The sequence below is a fragment of the Squalius cephalus genome, assembly GCF_949319135.1.
Source record: "Squalius cephalus genome assembly, chromosome: 8".
Lineage (NCBI taxonomy): Eukaryota > Metazoa > Chordata > Actinopteri > Cypriniformes > Leuciscidae > Squalius > Squalius cephalus.
The window spans coordinates 42,314,995-42,338,058 of NC_137129.1; the positions used below are offsets into that span (position 1 = coordinate 42,314,995).

General features: G+C 36.7%; 2 protein-coding genes across 3 annotated transcripts in view; one reads left to right on the plus strand and one right to left on the minus strand.

Moving 5' to 3' along the window:
- LOC307163748 (uncharacterized protein) overlaps positions 1 to 23,064 on the minus strand; it is a 238,057-nt gene that overhangs the window by 30,998 nt on the left and 183,995 nt on the right. The window lies entirely within an intron of this gene.
- LOC307163719 (uncharacterized protein) lies at positions 7,519 to 21,286 on the plus strand. 2 transcript variants are annotated; one of them, XM_079879931.1, is made up of 7 exons: positions 7,519 to 7,936; positions 9,976 to 10,113; positions 18,523 to 18,557; positions 18,660 to 18,935; positions 19,127 to 19,372; positions 20,068 to 20,142; positions 20,219 to 21,286. In XM_079879931.1, the coding sequence occupies exons 2-7, from the start codon at positions 10,103 to 10,105 to the stop codon at positions 20,476 to 20,478; spliced, it is 903 nt and encodes a 300-aa protein (XP_079736057.1). In that variant the 5' UTR covers positions 7,519 to 7,936; positions 9,976 to 10,102; the 3' UTR covers positions 20,479 to 21,286. The 2 variants fall into 2 exon arrangements, with proteins under 2 accessions (XP_079736057.1, XP_079736058.1); XM_079879932.1 differs by lacking the exons at positions 18,523 to 18,557; positions 18,660 to 18,935 and having other exon boundaries at positions 7,555 to 7,936.

Consider the following 23,064-nt stretch of genomic DNA (forward strand, 5'->3'; position numbering starts at 1 on the left):
ATATTTGAGAACCATTTAGGTGTGTTCTGTGTAAGTGTTCATAGACTGCAATACAGCAGTGAGTGAAAAAGAAGTAAAGTGTTGACAATGCTGTGAACGAGTCGTCCTGTCAACTTTGTTTACTTCTTTTCACTTCGAGTCCCAAACATTACACACATATAACCACCCTGTTTTTTTTTTTTTATTCTATCAGGAGCCTCTTGAGTTTGCTGGCCTTTTTGTCAGGTGAGTGTGTGTAATGAAAAGAGAAATTATTTGTAAATTGGACATTAAAAACCACATCAGTATCAATATTCTATTGTAATTCAACAGTGTTTTTATATTTAGGTGCTGCTTCTCTAACTGTCCACGGACACAAAGATGGCAGTGTTTTCCTGGCTTGTGATGAGAGCATCAGAGAGAACGTATCGTTTCTCCTAACATTTGGATCCAAAGTCGCTTATGGTGGTCAACAGAACGAGCAATTCAAGGGCCGGGTGAATGAGAGTGATCTTTGTGGTCTTATTATTAAAGACTTGAAGACCACTGATGCTGGAAAATACACTTTAATTACTTATGGCAACGGAGATCCTATTTCCTACCGTTATGAAGTCCATGTCCTTGGTGAGATCAGAACTGATTTTAAATATTGATTTGGGCTTTTTGTTGCTTTCATTTTAGTATGCATGTTATATCTTCTTTTAATCTTGTTCTGTAAAGCACTTTGGTCAGCCGAGTGGCTGTTGTAAATGTTCTTTATAAATAAAACTTGAACTAGTTCCCATCAACATGTCACAACTATTCTCTCATCTCATTTCTCCTCAGTTAACTTAACAGTACGGAAAGGGGAAGAGCTGGTGTTTGATGATCTTCCACGTGAAGCTTTTACAGTTGTGCATTGTAAAGGCACAGTTTGCACTGAGATGTGGAGGAGAGAACGAGGTGTCCTGAATGAGCGACTGAACGACAGCAATGGTCGTCTGCTCATCAGAGAGTTCAACTCGAGTGATGCTGGGATTTACAGAGTCCTGAACTCAACAGGAGGAGAACTAGTCACTACTAATGTCACAGGTGAGAGAAATTCAATGGATGTTTGGAAATATTACATATAAAGCGGACAGGTGAGGTTTATTTTTCATAATTTGAACAGCTAATTAATACTAGAGAAGAGATTCTGCAAGAGGAAGTTATTCTGATTCAAGATTATTAAAACTATAATGATGTGCACTGATAAATCAACATGCAAACATAAAATACAATAAAACAAGACTTACACACACACACACACACACACACACACACACACACACACACTGCTCCTACTCCTACAACCTTGTTGCATTATTTTCCTGTTATCTCTGTAAACCTGCTTTGAAACATTCTGTATTGTATAAAGTGCTGTTTAAATAAAGGTGACTTGACTAAACTGTGACTAAGCTTTCAATATCCTCTTCAGAATCTGGCATAGGATCAGAGGGAAATGATCTGAACAGCACAGATGATCTCAGAACTGACGACACTGAACAACACTGTAAGTAAAACCAGAGACACTGAGACCGTTACAACATTTGTAAAAACGTTTAATAATAGTTTCTTTCCCCTTCCAGCTGCTTGGGTTTGGATTGTGGCTCCATTGGCTCTAGGGGTGTGCTGGTTTCAGAATTGGTGATGACGGTTATGACGTGAGTCATATATATATATATATATATATAAAACTATAACGTAAAATAAGTTTATATAATATAATATAAGTAATATAAGTATATTACTTTACAACAAATTATTGTAATGTTTCCATGGCTGATTACTGAGGTGTAATGGCATTTACATGTCTTTTAGGGACACCTGTGTTGGCATTGACCGCATCTGCTGATTTAGAATCAAGAGCCATTGTGAAGAAACAGCTGCATCTGGACAACGCTACCACCGTGACTGTGAGCCCCAATCGGACAAATATCAGACTTGGACCGAGTAGAGTCTCGGATCGTTCTCTGAACTGGCTGGATTGGTTAGTTAGGGAAGTTAAAGAAAAAGGCCTAACCATGTCACCAGTAATAATTTATTGTCGCACATTGAAGACAGTTGGGCGAGTGTTCTGCCATCTGAAGGCAGAACTGGGAGAGGATGCCTGGGTTGACCAGGAACATCCTGGTGTCTGGTTTGACCAATCATTGTCTTTGGACAGCCATTCTAGACTTCTGGTCAGAAATTGTTTTTATCATCTAAGAAATATTGCAAAATTGAGGGCAATTTTAACGGTCTCTGATCGTGAGATGGTTATCCATGCTTTTATTTCGTCACGTTTAGATTACTGTAACTCTCTTTTTACTTTTTTTAACAAATCCGCTCTAAATCGTCTTCAAATGGTTCAAAATGCTGCGGCAAGGCTTTTAACAGGATCTGGTGGACACATATCACACCCATTTTGTCCTCCCTACACTGGCTACCTCTCAAACCTTCGCATTGATTTAAAAAATATTAGTTTTAACTTTTAGAGCTTTAAATGGTCAGGCCCCACAATACATCGCTGACTTGTTATGCACATACTCTCCAGGCCGTGCCCTTCGATCCTCAGGTCAGAGTCTTTTATTGGTCCCAAAGACTCGTTATAAAACCCAGGGAGACCTGTCTTTTCAGGCTGTAGCCCCCAGACTGTGGAACGCCCTGCCCTTGTTCCTTCGTGTGGCAGACTCTGTCGATTCTTTTAAAAGGCAACTGAAGACACTGTTATTTAAAGCTTTTAGTTGACTGGGTTTTATTTTATTTTGGACTTTTTAAATGTTTTAATAATTTTTACTGATTGTATATTAATGTGGTTGCACCTTGTAAAGCACTTTGTGATTTTATCTGTGAAAAGCGCTCTATAAATAAACTTTACTTACTTACTAACATAAAGTTGACAATCTAATCATAGGCATGTTCCATTAGTCATACACTCCCTCAGAACAAAAGCAGGGTTCTATCCTCATCGACTCTGAAGGCAACACGAGGTTATGTTTCTTCTTTTCATGTGTCTTTCTAGCCTTAAAGTATGTGTAAACCTGCCTTAAAGTATGTGAAACTGTTGTTTGGGAATAGGCGTTGCAGATGCTTTGCTGACACCTCTAGCAGCCTCCGGAATATCACTGAGCATCACAAATTGGTCAATAACCTTTGCTGTTGCTTCATGCAGCCAGGTCCTCTTTACGTCTGGTGATTCATCACCGATCAGGGCTCCAGACTAACTTTTCCACTGGTTGCACTGGTGCTACCAACTTTCTCAGTTGGTCGCACCAGCATATGATTTGGTCGCACCTTTTTTTTTTTGCTACATACCATGGGATTAATCAATGCATGCTGATGAATAGTGGTCTTAATCTGCATACCCTAGTTTTGCACTGATGTAATAAGACTGACAGTGACACAAGACCTCATGTTAGCAAAATGTTTTAATCTTTTAACTCTAAAAAAAAAAAACTAATAAAAAACATATGTTCTTTAATGTTTGATTATAATTTTACTGTCTTCACATAGGGATGGGAATTGATAAGATTTTATCAATAATAATGCCACTGACGATTCTGATTATCGATCCGATTCTTTAACGATTCTCTTATTGATTCTTTATAGCGCTGTGTGGAAAAATGAATTCAAATGCTTTTCAAAAAAACAAGTGGTTTTATTTATTTTAAAGCTTAAGCTTGAGTAAGCAAACTGTACTTTTTATGTAATTTATGTAATAAATAGAACCTTATTGTAAAGTGTTACTGATTAGTTATACACCGATTCAGACGTCTCCTGAGTTCACTGTTGGAAAGATCAGTTTTTTTAACCACTCATTAAAATGAATCGGTTCAAAGGAGTCATTAGTTCGCGAATTGGACGTGTCATGCGCGTTGTGTGATTATCCCAGCACTGACATGGACATCCAAGATTTGTGTCAACACAGAAAACATTTCATCACTGGATAGTTTTTTCGTTTAATTAAAGTGTTGTTTTATGTCAGCTGAATGTGCTTTTCAGAGAAGATAAGGCAACTTATTTAGCACAATTCACACCCAGTAGTAATTCAGGGGGGAAAAAAAATCTCCGAATGCTCCACGGAAACTCAGGGTTTCCGCGGGGTTGTAAAAGGTAGTAAATTAAATTATGCCAAATTAAGGCCAGTAAAAAGTAGTAAAAAGTAGTAAACGTCATCTGACGAGGTAGTACATTTTCGAAGCCCCATCTAACTGGGTCTATATCATGGGTGTCCAAACTGCGGCCCGCGGTCCAGTTTTATTGGCTCGCAGCCAGGGTCCGAAATTAACACCCGCCAAGTGCGGTTAGATTTTCCGTTTGGCGAGTAAATCTCAAAAAGCTATCCGCCACACTGGCGGGTGAATGTTCATCATACCAAAATAGTAATAAAAAAATATTACAATTGCCTTTTGTAATGTTATGATGCCTGGAAATTAGTTCAAATCTCCTGCGAATCTAGAGCGAGCGAGCGAGCAAAAGCGCGCATGCAAACCGTGTAGTGAGCGCACGGCAGAGAGGGAGAGACCTTGCGTGTCTCTCTCTCTCTCTCTCTCTCTCTCTCTCTCTCTCTCTCTCTCTCTCTCTCTCTCTCTCTCTCTCTCATGCAGTGGTGACGCGTTCATATAAACGGCACCTAAACGCTGTAAAAAAAAATATTATGACATTTTAATTGTTTATTAATAAACAAGTGTTTCTGTGTCAGCCATGGGCGTAGGTTTAGGGGGGGACGCTAGGTACTAGTCCCAATCAATATTTTGAGATGACAAATTTGTCCCCACCAATATTTAGCAAGCTCCTTTGAACTGCTATTTGGATCTTTGCGCTGCTATTTGGATCGATTCCAACGGCCAAAACAACGACAGTACAAGAAACGCCGTAATTTGATTGGCGGCGGTGTATCTGACAGGCTACACGCGCGGGCCGGGACTACTTTTGTGCTTGCACTGGCAGCGAACCACTGTGTGTGTGTGTGTGTGTGCGCGCGCACTGTGTGTGTGTGTGTGTGCGCGCGCGCGCGCGCGTGTGTCGACGACGCCGACGGTAAGTTACCAGGGCTGTCTCTCTGCCACATACAAAGGCCAGAGTAAAACATTTTAATATTCCGTTTTTTGCCACTTTTTGTACTTTGTAGATAGATCAGCTATGCCACCCAAGAAGAAGAAAGGGGACATACGAAGCTTTTTCATAAAGCAGAGTGTAAGTAGGCAAAATAACTAGCCACACAAATAAACTAGCAGTAGTAGTTAGTGATGGCAAAATGAGGCTTCCTGAACCACTGGGACCTCGCAGCCCATTGCTTCAGCTAAAGGTTCATTACTCGAGGCTTCATTCAGCATTGCTCACTAGTGACACCTAGCTACTGTGCAAAGAAATAGCAGACAAATTAATTCATTCCGAACCAGTGTTCAGAGCCACGCCCCCCCCCTCCCTCCCTCACTCCCTAATTTTATAAAAAAAAAAATTTTTTATAAAAAAAATGTATATTTTATAAAATACTTTTAGAAATAAAAATATTTATTTGTAATGTAAATATACAAATAAATATTTATATTTATTTGTATAATTATATTTAAATGTATATTTTATAAAAATATTTTTATAAATAAAATATTTATTTATTTTGTACTCACTGTTGATGTCTGTAATCTTTCATTTGCAATAATAAAAAGACATGATCAGACATTTGTCCATTACTGTGTATAATATAAAATATGTATCTTTCTCTGTCTGAATTTACTTGTGCAAAGTCACACACACAGTTTATTAATTATTCATAAATTGTTTGGATAGTGACAGTATGAACAACAACAGTGACACTGTGTTGAGTGCAGTGCTTATGTTAGAGGGAGTGTAATAAAGTACATGTATTAATTTAACAGATTATAGATAACAGATTAAAGTAAACTGCAACAGAATAGTCCGGAAGGAAGGATTACAATAGACTTTTTATTGAGAAACAGAATTATTTCAAGTGTGTTGGGGTTTAGACAATTCCTCTTCTTGGACAAAATCTCTCTAGCCTTGGAAAAGATAATTTCACAAGGACCAGAGGATGCAGGGGAACGTATAAATGCCAGTGTCATCTGGTATAAATGAGGATACTGATGCTTCTGTTGAGCCCAGACAGGGGAGGATTCCCTCTTTCTTGCTGGCTCCATTACCAGGAAAAAGGAAGAGTCACAAAAAGCAAACAATTCCAAAAGGGCAATCCAAATAAAAAAACAGTCCAGTCCAGATGCAAAAATCCAGAGCAATCCAAATAATCTTATCTAATTAATATAACAAGACTATAGCGAGGCCTACTATAATAATAATATACTAGGCTACAACTATTCTAACCTGATAATGTAATAATATACAGCCCTCACATATGACACAATAACGACACTGACAGTGATAGTTTTCTGACTCTCTGACACTACTACAACTGCTTCTTCTACTCCTGATCAACACCCACAAGGTGGCACGAGTTTCGAACCGCATTTTATCCGGAAGCGACACTCAGACCGAACCGATGACGTATCCGCACAAACCGAGGCCTCGTTTGTCATTAGTCACGTGATTTTCACATTAACAACACAAGCCTCGAATCGCGGCTTCATCTGGCACGCCCACTTTTTCTCGACACACGCTCCGACGCCTCGGTTCAAATGTCACATCACTAGTAGTAGTGACTGACCAGGCTTTCAAATGCAGATTCTACTGTGGAAAATAGTATTGGTGATAGTGTGTTACCCAGGATGTTGTTACAGTTAAACCTAGCAGCAGCAATCTTTCAACTAAGGTTAAGAGTATTGATTAGGCTGTGCAGCACAGCACTGATAGACTCATAGAAGTCGCGCTATCATGATAGAATGCTACGTTAGCAAGTCACTGAATGTTAATTAGCTGACCTTAACTTAGAATCTTGCAGTCAACATAAACAGTGGATCTGAGACATTTTTCGTTTCTACATTCTATTTATGTAATGTATGTAATGTATTTGTGAGTGAGTGTAGCCTAATAATTTAATATTTAAGAATAGAATATATCAATAGAATTTGATATAGAATAGTAGATACAATTTTAGTATTAATGGAATACTGTAATCATGGATAATAGTAATAATAGATAATAATAATGGATTTGTTGTGTTGAATGCATACTATGATACGTGTGTATTTTATTCATTTGTTCATTATTTAATAATTTATGTTAATAAAACGTTTGGTTGTTCAGCATTACACAGTCTCAGGTTTTAATTTTTATTTTTTGAGAGTGCATTTTTGAGATTATACAGTTATACTAGCTCTTTAGGGACAGTATACAGGATGGTGTATTGGGGTCAGGATACAATATAATGAGATGAAGTAGATTCACTTCTGTATTGTGATATTCTGTATTGCCAACAGTCTGAAATCGCCATTAAAGCACTGGTATATCTTACAACAAAATAATTCCGGGGGAGGGGGGATGTCCCCACCAAAGCTGAGGCCAAACCTACGCCCTTGGTTAGGAGAGTTTTTCTTAGGTTTGAGAAACGACCAATAGGAATCAAACACGAGCGCTGAGTGCAAACCTGCCTGGGTGGAGTTTGTCGCTCTCTAGATCTTTGCAGGAAAGTAGCCTACCGAAAGGACAAACAGAAAGATAACACGCCGAATAGGACAAAATGCGTGAATCGGTAGAGCATTACTGGAGATTATACAGAGGAAAGGAAGCAGTTTATGTAGGAGGCGAAAGGAAAAGAAAAGCAAAGACCAGAATTGAGGATTTTGCAACATTAAATCCATAAAAATAGGCACCAGGTCGATTTTGGCACAGTATCTAAAAAGTACTAGATAAATTAGTCGGATATATGGGAGTATGAATAAAAGAAAAATGATTTGCAGCAGTGAAGTGAATATTGGGAAGAAGGGAGTAAACTGGATTGTGGCTCCGTTGAAAGCTAGAAGAGAACTGGCGGTCATGGGATTAAGTGAGTAGATATGCACACACACAGGCCTACACGAATACAGCTAATGCACACTAACACGATCGATATAATGCACATTTGAAATCCAAGGGCAAAAATAAATGTGGGATAAGGAGGAGGGATAAACAACGGGAAGTAAGAGCGGTTTGGTAACAACAGGGAAGACGTAGGCCTATTTCTCGAGTCCGAATAGGATTATTACTGCAGAATTGAGTAAACTAGCCTAGCCTACTTCAACACTCACTTCTTACGGAAATGTTTTGTACAAATAGACTACGTTTTGCATTAGGTAAAATATAGTAAGACTGAAATGAAATATTTAATTAACAACTTGTGAGGGATAGATTGCAAAAACAGTGGCAGGAAGAAAGAACAGGAAGATGGTTTTATAACATTTAAAGAATCGTAGATTAAGGCAGAATAACGGAGAAATAAAAAAAACAAAAATAATAAAAAAAAACAACAAAGAAACAATAGTATAAAGACTTTTGTGAAAACAAGTGACTTAAAAATTAAAATCTAAAGGAAACTGTAGAGCATGTTATATTGATATGTCCTACTTTCATATGAAATCATATGAAGACAGTGTCACATTTCTTATACAATATCTGAAAAATACAGAATTAAATAAAAGACTGTAGAATATATGTTGTTGTAGCCTTTATAAAAAAAAAAAAAAAAAAAAAAAAAATAGGCTATAGCTAATGATGCCCACTAGAGGGGGGCGCCGCGGTAATACACCTAAACGTTGTATGAACAAGAAGAAGAGCATTAGGAAGTGTGGAGAACTGAGGAGGAGCATCAGATTTTATTCTCCACAAATAGTCTGTCTGTTCTTTTCGGCTTTTTGTGCCTTTAACAATCGGACGCATCGACATCTACTGTTTATTACATCTGGTATTCAGATGTGTTATGGTCGATCGGATCACGAGTAAACGAGGGGCACATTCCCGTTTACACCTGGTGTTTTAATCCGTCTCTTTTATACACTTTCAACCACTTCTGTCCTGATTTCATATTGGGGGGAGTCTATGGGTGAGTGAATGTATGGATTTTTACAGATTATCGATCTAATGGACGAAATAAAATCTCGTAAATTAAATTACATGAACGCGTCAGAAAAACACGCAGAGCATCAGCTTTAGTTTTTAAATGTTTTAAAAGAAGTCTCTTCTGCTCACCAAGGCTTCATTTATTTGATCCAAATACAGCAAAAACAATAATATGAAATAGTTTTACAATTTAAAATAATTTTTCTATTTGAATATATTTTAAAATGCAATTTATTTCTGTGTTGGCAAAGCTGAATTTTCAGCATCATTACTGCAGTCCTTCAGTGTCACATGATCCCTCAGAAATCCTCCTAATATGATGATTTGATGCTCAGGAAAAAAATATGATTATTATCATCAATGTTGAAAACAGTTGTGTACCATTTTTCAGGATTATTTGATGAATAGAAAGTTCTCACAATATTAATTTACCATCAGTGGGGAATGAAATGCTCTCCACATGTTTGTTAGACCTTGAGAATTAATGTAGACATGTTTGTTCACAATTAAACTATATTAAGCCACCCTTTAAAGGGCCAAATGAAATCTACCCAAATTTCTAAAACATTGCATTTTTATTTTTTGTCACATAAGATGTTGCATGACAGAACTGTATGTTTGATATTAAAACATGGATGAAGAAATATCTTGTTTGTATGATATTACTTACAATAATAGTAATATTATTTTCACATTGAGCAATACATTTTAATCACAGTTGGAAAACTGAAAACTCTTTCCGATTGCCAAAACTACATACTACAACAAAATAATGAAAATAAACCCTATTATAATTAGAATTACGCAATATAGCATATCGGACACAAGATGACAAATGTTTAGGACAATCTAGATCAATTGTCAACAAGGACTAATGCATTTTTTTCACAGTTACTAAAAAGAAAGTTCTAATGCTTATATGATCATGTTGATGTTGTGAGATTTTTTTACTACTCCATGTTATTGTATATTTGTGATTTGTATTCACAGAATGGATTTGGAGCAGAAGAACAGAAGTGGGATCTATGATAGGGCAATGCTATCGAGTCAGTCAGGGTAGAAGAAAGGACAAGAAGAGAAAGCGTTCCTCCAGGACAAATCCACGGAGAGAGGGAATATGCTCCACTGGTAAGTCCCTTTCTCTCTGTGATCATATTCTGTGTGTAGATGATGAGCACACTGGTGTAGTGAAGGCTTGAGTTGTTAAATGGTGTTCAAGTCTAGTAATTGTGTAATTAAAGAGACAGGATTATTTGCTGTGATCCTGATCCTGCCTTTCACAATGCCATTACTATCACACTTTTGATTTGCATCTCTTCTTGTTCAGTTTAATACATTTGTCTATTATTTAATCCAACTGATCTTAATGGTTAATCAATAAATCATTTGGTACATCTATAGATACAGATTCTATAGATATAGTATTCTACAGATAACCAAATGTAATGAATTCGTTTTACATTATAAGTGATTTTTCTTAGATTATAACCACTGTTCAAAGTGTGTGTGTGTGTGTGTGTGTGTGGTCTGTGTGTCCTGGTAAACTCTACATTATGGGGACAAAATGTCTCTACAAAGATGGCAATATCTGAAATCCTTGTCCTTGTGGGGACATATACTGTACGTCCTCATGTGGATAACGGCGCATAAATCATACTAAAGTGTTTGTTTATTTTTTTATTCGCTTTGGTACTATTTTCACAAGTGAGGTGAACATTTTCAAAACTCTTAGTACAAAAATCCAAACTGATCACACTTCTTTTAAAACATGATCTCATGCTTTCACTATTGTTATACTTAAATGTCATTGTGTCATGACTGTCCTGTAGGTGTCCTTTACAGATGACAGATGAGTTACAGTAATGTGGCAGTCTTCACACACCCATCATTTCCTGGTACACACACACACACACACACACTTTGAACCTAGTGGTTATAATTCTAAGAAAAATCGCTTATAATGTAAAAATAATTACATGTGTTTATCTGTATCAGAAATTGCAAACAAAGTAGAAACTATATCTACAGAATCTGTATCTATAGAAATCTATAGATGTACCAAATTATTCATTGATTAACCATTAAGATCAGTTGGATTCAATAATAGATATATGTATTAAACTGAACAAGAAGAGATGCAAATTAAAAGTTTGATAGTAATGGCATTATGAAAGGCGGCCACTGTGAATGAAACATTAATATAGATGAAAGTTATTTTGTGTTGTGAAAAGGATACTTTTCATTTTGAGTATTGTACTAACACAATTGAAAACATGATGAAATGTTTGAAAAAAAGTTCACTTTTGATGATCTATTGTGATATTAGCACTAAAAATGTACACCTTACTTGTGAAAATAGTACCAAAGCGGATAAAATGAAACTGTAAATAGATGCATAAGCCTTTACTGGCTAATGTTTGCCAGCTGATGTACCTTTGGATAATATCATTATAAAGCTATCAACAATCAGTGTAATGACAATGTTATTCTTTGCATGAAAACACTTGAATTAGAATAATTGAACACTGGGTTTATTACAACTTCAGAATTATATTCCTATAGACGGTCAACAGTGATAAGATAAAGCTAAGAGTGGTCCAGACCAACCTAACAAACGTATGACTTACAGAAGGTGTACTTAACTAAGAACGTTTCGGGAAACACGTAATAACGATAAGGTTCAGCTTAAAAAAATGTCAGTATTCGGTACCAATACCAGTGAAAATCCACGGTTCTCGGTAGGGCTGAACGATATGGATAAAATTTCATATCTCGATTTTCATGCCAGATATCTCGATATCGATACAATACGATATGACTAAGTACTAAACAAACAATACATTTAGAGTTTGTAAAATACACACTGATGTCTATGGAAGAGGTAATAATAATCCTTTCCATTATAATTCGACACGTTTTATTCATATCAGATACACACTGATTGTGTAAGTAACAATGTTTACTCTATTCTATTCCCAGTTCACCAGCCACTTACTTTTAAGTATTTCGGGAGAAGTGGATGAATTCACATGTTGTAAACATAGAGGTTGTAAATCCAACAGATCCGATTCTCTGACCTGCGTCTGCGGCACAAACTAACACGGCGGCGCCCATCGCGCATACAGCTCAACTAACGCGATCGTTATAAAGGTGTTTAAACAACAATATACTTCCACTTGCATGTATTTGACAATCGGAATATCAGATATTTCATGCCATAGCTAACACATTTGTGAATATTCTGAATAAAAAAGGAAAAATTACATAAAAGCAGATCATCATTCATTCAGCGCTGTTGCGGTGTGTCACGTGACAAGCAATGACGCGTCACCATGGAAACGCCGCCCCCCCTCTCACAATATAGTTCCCACGTCCCTGGTAGTGTGCGCGCGCTGGCTTTAGCGGTGCATTCAAGGGCACTCGTAAAACTGATGTTTGTTGTGACTGCCAGAGTTGTATGCAGGGCGAGCGCGGAGAGGGAAAATCTATATCGTCTATATCGTTGCTTTTTTCGATAGTAATATCTTGAAAGTTCATATCTCGATATAGATACGATAACGATATATCGTTCAGCCCTAGTTCTCGGTACCAATTTGGTACCAAAGGGCTTGAAATCAATAAATTCTTTGCTGATACTTCCTCGTCATCATGGAGAGCGCAGCTCGCACCATTTCAAAAATAGTCGATCTCCGAATGTGAATGAACTTACTCTGAATTTTAGTATTGTTTTTATATGAGGATCCTTTTTCAAATACAAGGTCAATATTGATTTTCACTAACGACAAAACAACAAATTATCCGTGAATTTATATGGAACTAATCTTTAAAAGCTTTCCATCTTCACTCTCTTCATGTAACATTGCATTCGGAGATCGACAAGTTTCTCCTTTCCACAAGCGCTTGCTCTCCCGTGGCGTCTGTCGTTGCTATGCAACCATGAACATGAACGCGCCGCGTCGCTTCTATTACATTTGGAATAACGAATCTGCACGTGTGAACGGCCACTTATGGCAACGTGACATTAGCCTAATCCAAAATATTTCCATATGTGTCTATTTCCTCCTTTCTTATCAACAAGTGGATTCACAGCCACCACATCAGCAGCACCGCCGGTCGCCATGTCTCAGCGCTTTAATAAAGAGGACGCGCAACTGCACGCGCTCAGTGCATGCATGCGCATCAAGGAACCGGGTTTGAACGAGTCCTCGGTACCATCGGTAGGGGAGAGCGGGGCACAAAGTAACGCTTTTTGACTTTCTCAGTTTGTGTAAATCTACTTATGGTTCAGAGTATTTATTTTTTCCCACATGTCTAGTACAATTATGTGTTTTTGTTTCATTAATACAGTATATACTTTTTTCTTGATATACCCCGAAAGAATGGAAGTGAAATGTGACAACATGCCCCATAGGTGGGGTACATTGTAACATGTGTGGGGCACATTGTAACATGACATATGACAGCTTAAAATGTTATCTGATCTAATAAAAAAAAATATACAAAACAAACTAAAAAAAATTCTAAATAAAATACAATTATTAACTTTTTCATATAAAATAATGGCATTTTTTAATAATTAAATATAAACTCATTTTTGAGTTTTGACTACGAACACATGAAAACACAGCTATACAACATAGTTCAAAACAAATAAATAATTAGTAATTTCTGAACATTGACACTCAGTCTTTATTCACCTTTTTCTCATGTTTTCACAATAGAGTTAATAAAAGTATAGAATATAATAGCATATTTCTAATAGGGGCACATTGTAACGCAGTGTTACAACATGCCCCCACCTGCACAACTGGGATTTAAACCCTGCTAGTGTCTTCTGCTAGTTAGCGAAACATTAAATAACTATCTCAACTGTTAAATAACATATTGGAGATTAAAATAATATCAGATTTGTCTAATTTTAAGTAAACACAAAAAATAGAGATGAAAAATTAACTTAAGAAATCTACTTTTGCTATGGTTTAATAAATGTCTATGGATATCTTCCAAACAAAAAAAAATTGGCGGAATATTTTTTTTTCTATATAGTGTTGATATGGCAACTAGTAAATACACAAAGTTTCGTCATGCAAGCATGTGCGTAAGTACTTAAAACAAGCGTGTTACAACTAACCCCGCGTTAGGTTGTGCCCCGCGCTCCCCTACGCAATTAGGGTACAAGAGTATCGTGAATAAACTGCTTCGCGTCGTGCCCAATTAACAACACTCTTCAACATGACTTATTTACGATACAGTAGGCTAGTAGTTTTTAGTATCGACTTGGTACCGAAGTACCGGGTCTTTTGACAACACCAATGTAGAGTAATGGAGGATTTGGGAAACGCAGCCCTGATCTGTAGCTGAGATCTATGAGTTACTGGCAACCTCTGTTGGAGTGACTATAATAATTGGCTTTAATTGAAAAATCATGGAGCACATGACATTACAAGTATATCCACCTCCATTCATATTTATCTGCATAACTTCTAAAGTACTTTAATTTCCAAAGATGGTGTTCAGTTAGACGTTTGTGCATGTGGTGAGAGAAGTGATCTCAAACTCAATTCCTGGAGGGCCACAGCTCTGCACAGTTTAGCTCCAACTCACATCTGCTCACACCTGCGAGGAAGTTTCTAGTAATCCTGAAGACCTTGATTAGCTGGATCAGGTGTGTTTGATTAGGGTTGGAGCAAAACTGTGCAGAGCTGTGGCCCTCCAGGAATTGAGTTTGAGATCACTGCCAATTTCCTTATTTACTCACCCCAATGGCATCCAAGATTCAGAGGAAAAGAAATTAAGTTTTTTGAGGAAAACATTTCAGGATTTTTCTCCACACAATGGACTTCAATCTCAACCAAAATGTTGAAGTCCAAATCAATGCAGTTTCAAAGTGCTCTGCACGATCCCAGCTGAGGAATAGGGTCTTATCTAGTGAAATGATCGGTCATTTTCTAAAAAAACAAACAATTTATATACTTTTTAACCACAATTGTTCGTCTTGTGCTGGTCTTCGAAGCCAGGCATTACGTCATCACGTTGGAAAGGTCACGCGTCACGTCATCTATCCAAGTTATTTGTCTGTGTACTCCGGTTCAAAAAGGTAGGGAAGGGCGAAAAATTCCATCTCATTTTCTCCTCCAACTTCAAAATCGTCTGACATCTTTGTTTTAATTAATTAATGAATTTGTTTGGTGTTTTTTTTTGTGACCTTTCCAACATGATGACGTAATACATTCACTGCATCTCAGAGATGGTACAAGACGGGCATTTGTCGTTAAAAAGTGTATATATATATATTAGTGGTGGGCCGTTATCGGCGTTAACGCGAGACTCTTATCGCGCGATAAAAAAAATATCGCCGTTAATCTATTCCCCAAGTTGGGTTGGGAGATGGCTCTATACTATACTACACAAGCTATACACAATCTACCCGCGGCCGCGAGGTAAACCCGGCTGCAACGCATATTCGTCGTCATCTTAAGTAAACACGGCTGAAAGTGAAAGCAGCAACATCCATTATTTGGACTTGGTTCGGATTTAAGCCGTCCGACAAACAGCAGCAAACTATAGACAGAGTGTGTGGAGTAACGGTTCGGTAAGTTAACACACGACTAATCTGTTCACCTCAAATTCAAAACGAAACATGATATCACTGAATACCAGCGCGCGCGTATTATTCTCATTCCAATATATCTTAGTGGTGTAACGTTAACACATAATCTCTGTCTACGCCCGATTTTAAGAATCGTTGTTGTGTTTCTTTTTAACTGAAAAGACATCAGTTAGACAATATTATAACTTTAAATTTGGGGTTTCATAAGCTCAAAGCTATAATAAACATTAGACCTACTTAAGTCTCTGCAGCTAGTGTACTTAAATTTTATTTATCTGCAAAATTATGTTGTATACTCACAGTTTTGCACAATATATGTTCTCAAAACTACATACACCCTTTCAAAAAAATACATTTAGCAGTTGTTTAGCAGGGTCTGTGTAACCTGTTCTGAAATGGTTTTATTATAATATATATCGTTATCGCAAGAGGCTGCAATGTATATCTCAATATAGATTTTAGGCCATATCGCCCATCCCTAATTGATAGCCTATAGTAGTTGATAATAACATAGGCCTATGTTGCCTATGGACGGTAACAGTACAGTAGTAACCTTTACAGTCTATGAGTAGAACAGCTTTCTCAAGCAGTTTGTGATGCATTGTGGAAACAGGAGATGAGCACCTGGTCTAATGCGCCACCTGGCTTGAGAAACCCGTTCTCAAAGACTTACTTTTATAGTCATTATTTGGGTAGCACACATATTCTGAATGCCTTCGGCAGAATTCAAATGAGCCATTTTAATCTAGATTAATCTAGATTAATTTCAAAATTAATCTAGATTAATCTAGATTAATTTCAAAATTAATCTAGATTAATCTAGATTAATTTCAAAATTAATCTAGATTAATCTAGATTAAAAAAATTAATCTATGCCCACCTCTAATATATATATATATATATATATATATATATATATATATATATATATATATATATATATATATATATATATATCCTTTAATTGCTGTTTGGGGTCAAAATGACCCCACTGGACTTTTTTCATTTTTTTAAAAATGTTACCTTCATCTCAGGGGCATGAAACTCTGGAACTTTAACTAAATAACCTATCTAAACATGCACAAAAAAACTGGGCTTGATTTGGTTGTTCTAAAGGTGTGTAAATTTTTTTTTTTACCTTTTAAGGTGTTTGGGGTCAAAATGACCCCACATTGAAAATGAATGGGAAAATGAAAAAAATGACTTTTTTTAATTTTGTTTGTCAAAAAAATAAAAGTAAATCCATTATAAATCTGAAAATTTCTACATATAAACCAAGGTCTGGTCCTAGAGCATAAATAAAAAGTAGAACGAACTTTCTATCTCATACACACACACACACACACACACACAAACACATAAACAAACACACAAATGTATGTGTTTGCAACAGAGAGCATTTTTACAGAAATTGGCAAATAAAATAAACAAAACTGGCATAAATCTAAAAAAATTTACATTTAAATCAAGGTCTGGTCCTAGAGCATAAACCCAAAGTGGAATGAACTTTCTATCTCATACACAAACACACACATGTATGTCACTGCAACAGAGAGCATTTTTATAGAAATTGGCAAATAAAATCAACTAAACTGGCATAAATCTGAAAAATGTCACATATGCAACATGGAACAAGCTTGTCCCCCCCCCCCCCCCTCCACCCCCACCCCCACCCCACACACACACACACACACACACACACACACACACCACAGTCATGTCATAGTGGTGACTTGTAATGGTTCTGTAAATGTATGTATAATAATTTGCAAAAGCAGATAATTCAAGATATATCAGAAAACAACAACAAATTCTAACTCTGACAAAAATACAGATTTTTTATGTATTTCAAAATGTTTAAATAAATATTCACAAAATATATATATCAAAGTTGTGAGGAGAAGTTGAATGAGTGAATGAATGATTCTCTATGGCCCTCTATTCAATTGGATACATTTGGCCATTGCACTTTAATTCCTTACCTATAAGAAATACGTTTTTTCGACTAACCTTTAGATGGCAGTATTCTATCCCTAACACATAGAGCAATGTCCAAAAACTATTTAGATTTAATTAAGATCATCATTTAAGTGATTTTTTCTTTAAAAAATCATTTTTCATGAGCCAATTTATGGCCTAGTTATGTAATTGTGCAGTAAATAGGTATAAAACTTCAAAATTTCCACAAAAACACAGCATAAATGTATAGTTGAGAAGTAAATAAGAAAAATGATATATAGGTTTCCATATAAAAAAATTATATTTCCTTATGCAATCGCTCTTTAAAAGTTTTTTAAAAGTCAAAATGACCCCAAACACCTTAAGTGTTGTCCTTTTTTAACAGCGATTAAGGGATATTTATTTTATTTGTTTTGAAAATGACCGATCATTTCACTAGATAAGACCCTATTCCTCAGCTGGGATCGTGCAGAGCACTTTGAAACTGCATTGATTTGGACTTCAACATTCTGGTTGAGATTGAAGTCCATTGTGTGGAGAAAAATCCTGAAATGTTTTCCTTAAAAACTTAATTTCTTTTCCACTGAAGAAAGACATTTACATCTTGGATGGCATTGGGGTGAGTAAATTATCAGGAAATTTTCATTTTGAGGTGAACTAATACTTTAATGTGTAATGGGAATGGGAAGTTGTTCAGTACTGGTTCACAAAGTGAGGCAAAAAAAAAAGAAGGAAATCTTGTTCAATTTAAGTTTAAATACAGCACAATGAAGACAGACACAAGGTCCATTGAAGTTTTTGTGCAGCTTTGTCTGATGTGGTGTAGAGTTGGAATTGAGTTTAGAGTTGTTGTGGTCTGTGTTTGAACGAGTGAGAATGTTGTGAACGAGTTGTCCTCTTAACTTTTACTACTTTTCATTTCGAGTCCCAAACATTATATAACCACCCTGTTTTATTTTTTTTATCAGGTGCCTCTTCAGTTTGCTGGTGTTACATTTGTCTGGTGAGTGTGTGTAATGTAAAGAGAAATTATTTGTAAATTGGACATTAAAAACAACATCAGTATCAATATTATATAGTGATTCAACAGTGTTTTTATATCTAGGTGCTGCTTCTCTAACTGTCCACGGACAAAAAGATGGAAGTGTTTCCCTGGCTTGTAATAAGAGCATCGGAGAGAACTTAACCTTTCACCTAACATTTGGACCCAAAGTCGCTTATGGTGCTCAACAGAACGAACAATTCAAGGGCCGGGTGAATGAGAGTGATCTTTGTGGTCTTATTATTAAAGACTTGAAGACCACTGATGCTGGAAAATACACTTTAATTACTTATGGCAACGGTGATCCAATTTACACAAGCTATGAAATCCATGTCCTTGGTGAGATCAGAACTGATTTTAAATATTGATTTGGGCTTTTTGTTGCTTTCATTTTTGTATGCATGTTATATCTTCTTTTAATCTTGTTCTGTAAAGCTCTTTGGGCAGCCTAGTGGCTGTTGTAAATGTTCTTTATAAATAAAACTTGAACTAGTTCCCATCAACTATTCACTCATCTCATTTTTCCTCAGTTAACGTAACAGTACGGAAAGGTGAAGAGCTGGTGTTTGATGATCGTCCCCTGGAAGCTGAAACAGTTGAGCATTGCAATGGCACAGTTTGCTCAGAGATATGGAGGAGAGGACGAGGTGTCCTGAATGATCGACTGAACGACAGCAATGGTCGTCTGCTCATCAGAGAGTTCAACTCAAGTGATGCTGGGATTTACAGAGTCCTGAACTCAACAGGAGGAGAACTGGTCACTACTAATGTCACAGGTGAGTGAAATTCAATGGATGTATTGAAATATTACATATAAAGTGGACAGGTGAGGTTTATTTTTCATAATTTAAACAGGAAATGAATACTAATACTAGAGAAGAGAAGCTGCAAGATGAAGTTATTCTGATTCAAGATTATTAAAACTATAATGATGTGCACCGATAAATCAACATGCAAACATAAAATACAATAAAACAAGACTTAAAGGGATACTCCACTTTAAAATGAAAATTCTGTCATCATATACTCACCCTCATGTTGTTTCAATCCTTTATGAATTTCTTTCTTCTGCTGAACAGAAAGGAAGATATTTAGAAGAATATCAGTAATCAGACAGTTTCTGGGAACCATTGACTTCCATAGTAGGAAAAAATATATACTATGGAAGTCAATGAGACCAGAAACTGTCTGATTACTGATATTCTTCTAAATATCTTCCTTTCTGTTCAGCAGAAGAAAGAAATTCATAAAGGATTGAAACAACATGAGGGTGAGTATGACAGAATTTTCATTTTAAAGTGGAGTATCCCTTTAAACACACACACACTGGTCCCACTCTTACAACCTTGTTGCATTATTCTCCTGTTATCACTGTAAACCTGCTTTGAAACACTCTGTATTGTAAAAAGCGCTGTATAATTAAAGTTGACTTGACTAAACTGTGTGACTAATCTTTCAATATCCTCTTCAGAATCTGGCATAGGATCAGAGGGAAATGATCTGAACAGCACAGATGATCTCAGAACTGATGACACCGAACAACACTGTAAGTAAAACCAGAGACACTGAGACCGTTACAACATTTGTAAAAACGTTTAATAATAGTTTCTTTCCCCTTCCAGCTGCTTGGGTTTGGATTGTGGCTTCGCTGGCTCTGATGGCTCTGATTATATTTATCATCAAGATAACTCGTCAACATCTGAACAGGAGCAAGCAACTAGGTTCCTACAAAGTAGAGATGGGCAAGAACGATCAAGTATCAAAGTACTCGTTCGTGACCGTGACGATCGATCATGAAAATGATGATCACAACGATGGTTCTTGCTACAATTGCATCCCGGATGCAAACTCAAGAGACGAAGGAGATACTGATAGTGCCTGAAGATCTCCTACTCTTTTCAGTGAGGAGATGGATATAGCTTATAGCATATAGCTATGAGCTTTTCTGACTGTGTCAAATCACTAGACAATTTGGTGTTACTTTATTATCTTTAATCACATTTCTGGGGAAGTTTTTGTAAGACAAATCTGTGCAGATTTAGAGCAAATACTCAACTCGTGATATATTTAATACAGCGTATTGCGCAGAATCTGCTCATATCTGGCTTACTTGAACATAAACATTTGCATTAAAGAAAAAGTGAAAATTAAAAAGTATTTGGTTAAAAGAAAAGACATTATGTTCCAACATCCTACTTTTTTACATTTTTTTTTATGTTCTTTGTACTGTATTGATCTGTTCACCTAAAACACAATTTTTGGTGATGAGGATGAAAGAGGAAGGGAGGAGATGATGACGGGAAGTTGTTTGTAAATTTCTGAAATAAACAAGCATTCCTTATAAATACCTTTGCTGTGTACGTGAATGTCATTAGTAGTCTTGAATGCATTCGTATATAATGAGGTTTAACACCATTGCCAAAGAAGTTACAAAAAGTAGAAAGTGAGTAATCTGGACTCTCTTGTATATTCAAAACTCATCTGTTCTTTGAATGATATGTTTTAAGATGAGATGACCTTTCTGCACTTCTCGTAAAGAGTAGGGGTGTACTTGTCATAACATTGCCTCTTAATAACTCCTGTCTACTGAACTGAATAAATCTCAAGATTCAAGATTCAAATAGCTTTATTGGCATGGTGAAAGAAATCTTTACATTGCCAAAGCATTCATAACACTATACAATACAAGTAAATAAATGAATAATAATAAAAAGAAAATAGAAATTACATGAAAATAAACATAGCAGTAAAAATGTCTAATATTCTAATATTTATACAGTTGGTAGCATAATAGAATAAATCTCTCTCTCTGTAACACAAAGGTCACGGGTTTGAGCCTCAGTATTGGGAGACTCGAGAAAGGTGAGGTGGGGTGGGGGGGAGTAAATGAATGATTATGTAAATGAAATAATTTTCCACGGTAAATCCCCACAACTGAGGTGTCATTAAGCAAGACAAAAACTTGTATTGCTTCCCGGACGCCGCATCAAAAATAGATCTCCTTGAAGTGTGTGAAATCCAAAGCACAATTTCTGAGAATGGGACACTATACATGACTACACGTCACTTTCACTTTCAGTGCTTTGTGGGTGTACAGTGGCACATAGTAAAGCACTATATAACCAGAATCAGAATGAGCTTCATTGCCAAGTATGTTTACACACACACACACAAGGACTTTGTTTGGGTGACAGAAGAAGCTTCTTTTGTGTTAGTACACTTTAATGAACTTCTTTTTCGTAAGGGTAGTCTGGAGGAGTGTTGGGATGATGGGTTTGAAAGCCGAACTGAGGTCCACATCAGGATCGTCATAAGCCCCTGGTTTGTCCAGATGTTGAAGGATATGATTCAGTCTCATGTTGACCGCATCATCCACACACAGACCTGTGTGCTCTGAATGCAAACTGCACAGGGTCCAGTGATGTTCTTCAGGTACGCCAGCACCAGTTAGTAGAATCTATGTATAGTTTATAAGTAATGCAGTCAAATTTAAATATTTGGATTTTATTGTAATTAAAATATGTATTTGATATGCAATCCAGGCTAACAGCGCAGGACCACAGATGTTAAGCCAACAGGTCTGTGGTCATTCAGTCCTGGGGCCTATACCATGAAGCCGGATTAGGTGGCTAGCCAGCTATGTTTCAGTTTAGTTTCCGCCAACCCTGGGTTTTAGGTACTATGAAAGTAGCTCGGCTTTAATCGGTGTTCGTTGCCATGGTATCTTACGCTGCACGGCTAACCTGCTCCGGGGCAGGCTATGTTCTGGATTCAAGATCTCAGACTGAAGTTTGACCAATCAGCTGAGAGCAAAGAAACATATAGGTGACGTAACTTATTCCCAGTGTCTGTTGCAATGACTTCACCTTTTCTTCCAAATCCGGTGGACATCTCAGCGCAAATTGTTTGACGAGCACTTCGTAGAGAAAGAGTTTTTAGCCAGACAAAATCCCCTTGCCTTAACTGATAGTTACTTGTATGAAAGATACAGATTTTCCGCGGAAGGAATGTCTTATCTTTGCGAACTTCTTGAGCCGCACATAAAGAATTTAACACGTCAAATTCATGCACTTACTGTACCGCAAATGGTATTGCGTTGCGTTTTTTTTTTTGTTTTTTTTTTGCAAGTGGTACATACTTGCACGGTGGGTGACGCACAGAAGCTAGGGGAAAACACGGTTTGTCAAACCATTTGCAAGGGTCCTCGCTCTGCAGGAGTACATGAATAGTTTCATTAATAGTGTTCCCCGGACATTTATCGACCATGTCCATAAAAGAGGGCTTTTATAAAATTGCCAGTAAGATATATTGATAGGGTGACATCACATGAACACTTTTTTTAAAGCAAATTTCACAAGTGTATACAATATAATACATGTTAAGAATTATTTTGAATCTTTTTTTTATTATTCTTCTGTTAATCTTATGATAGGATTCCCAAGTCATTGCAACATGTATGCAGTCTATT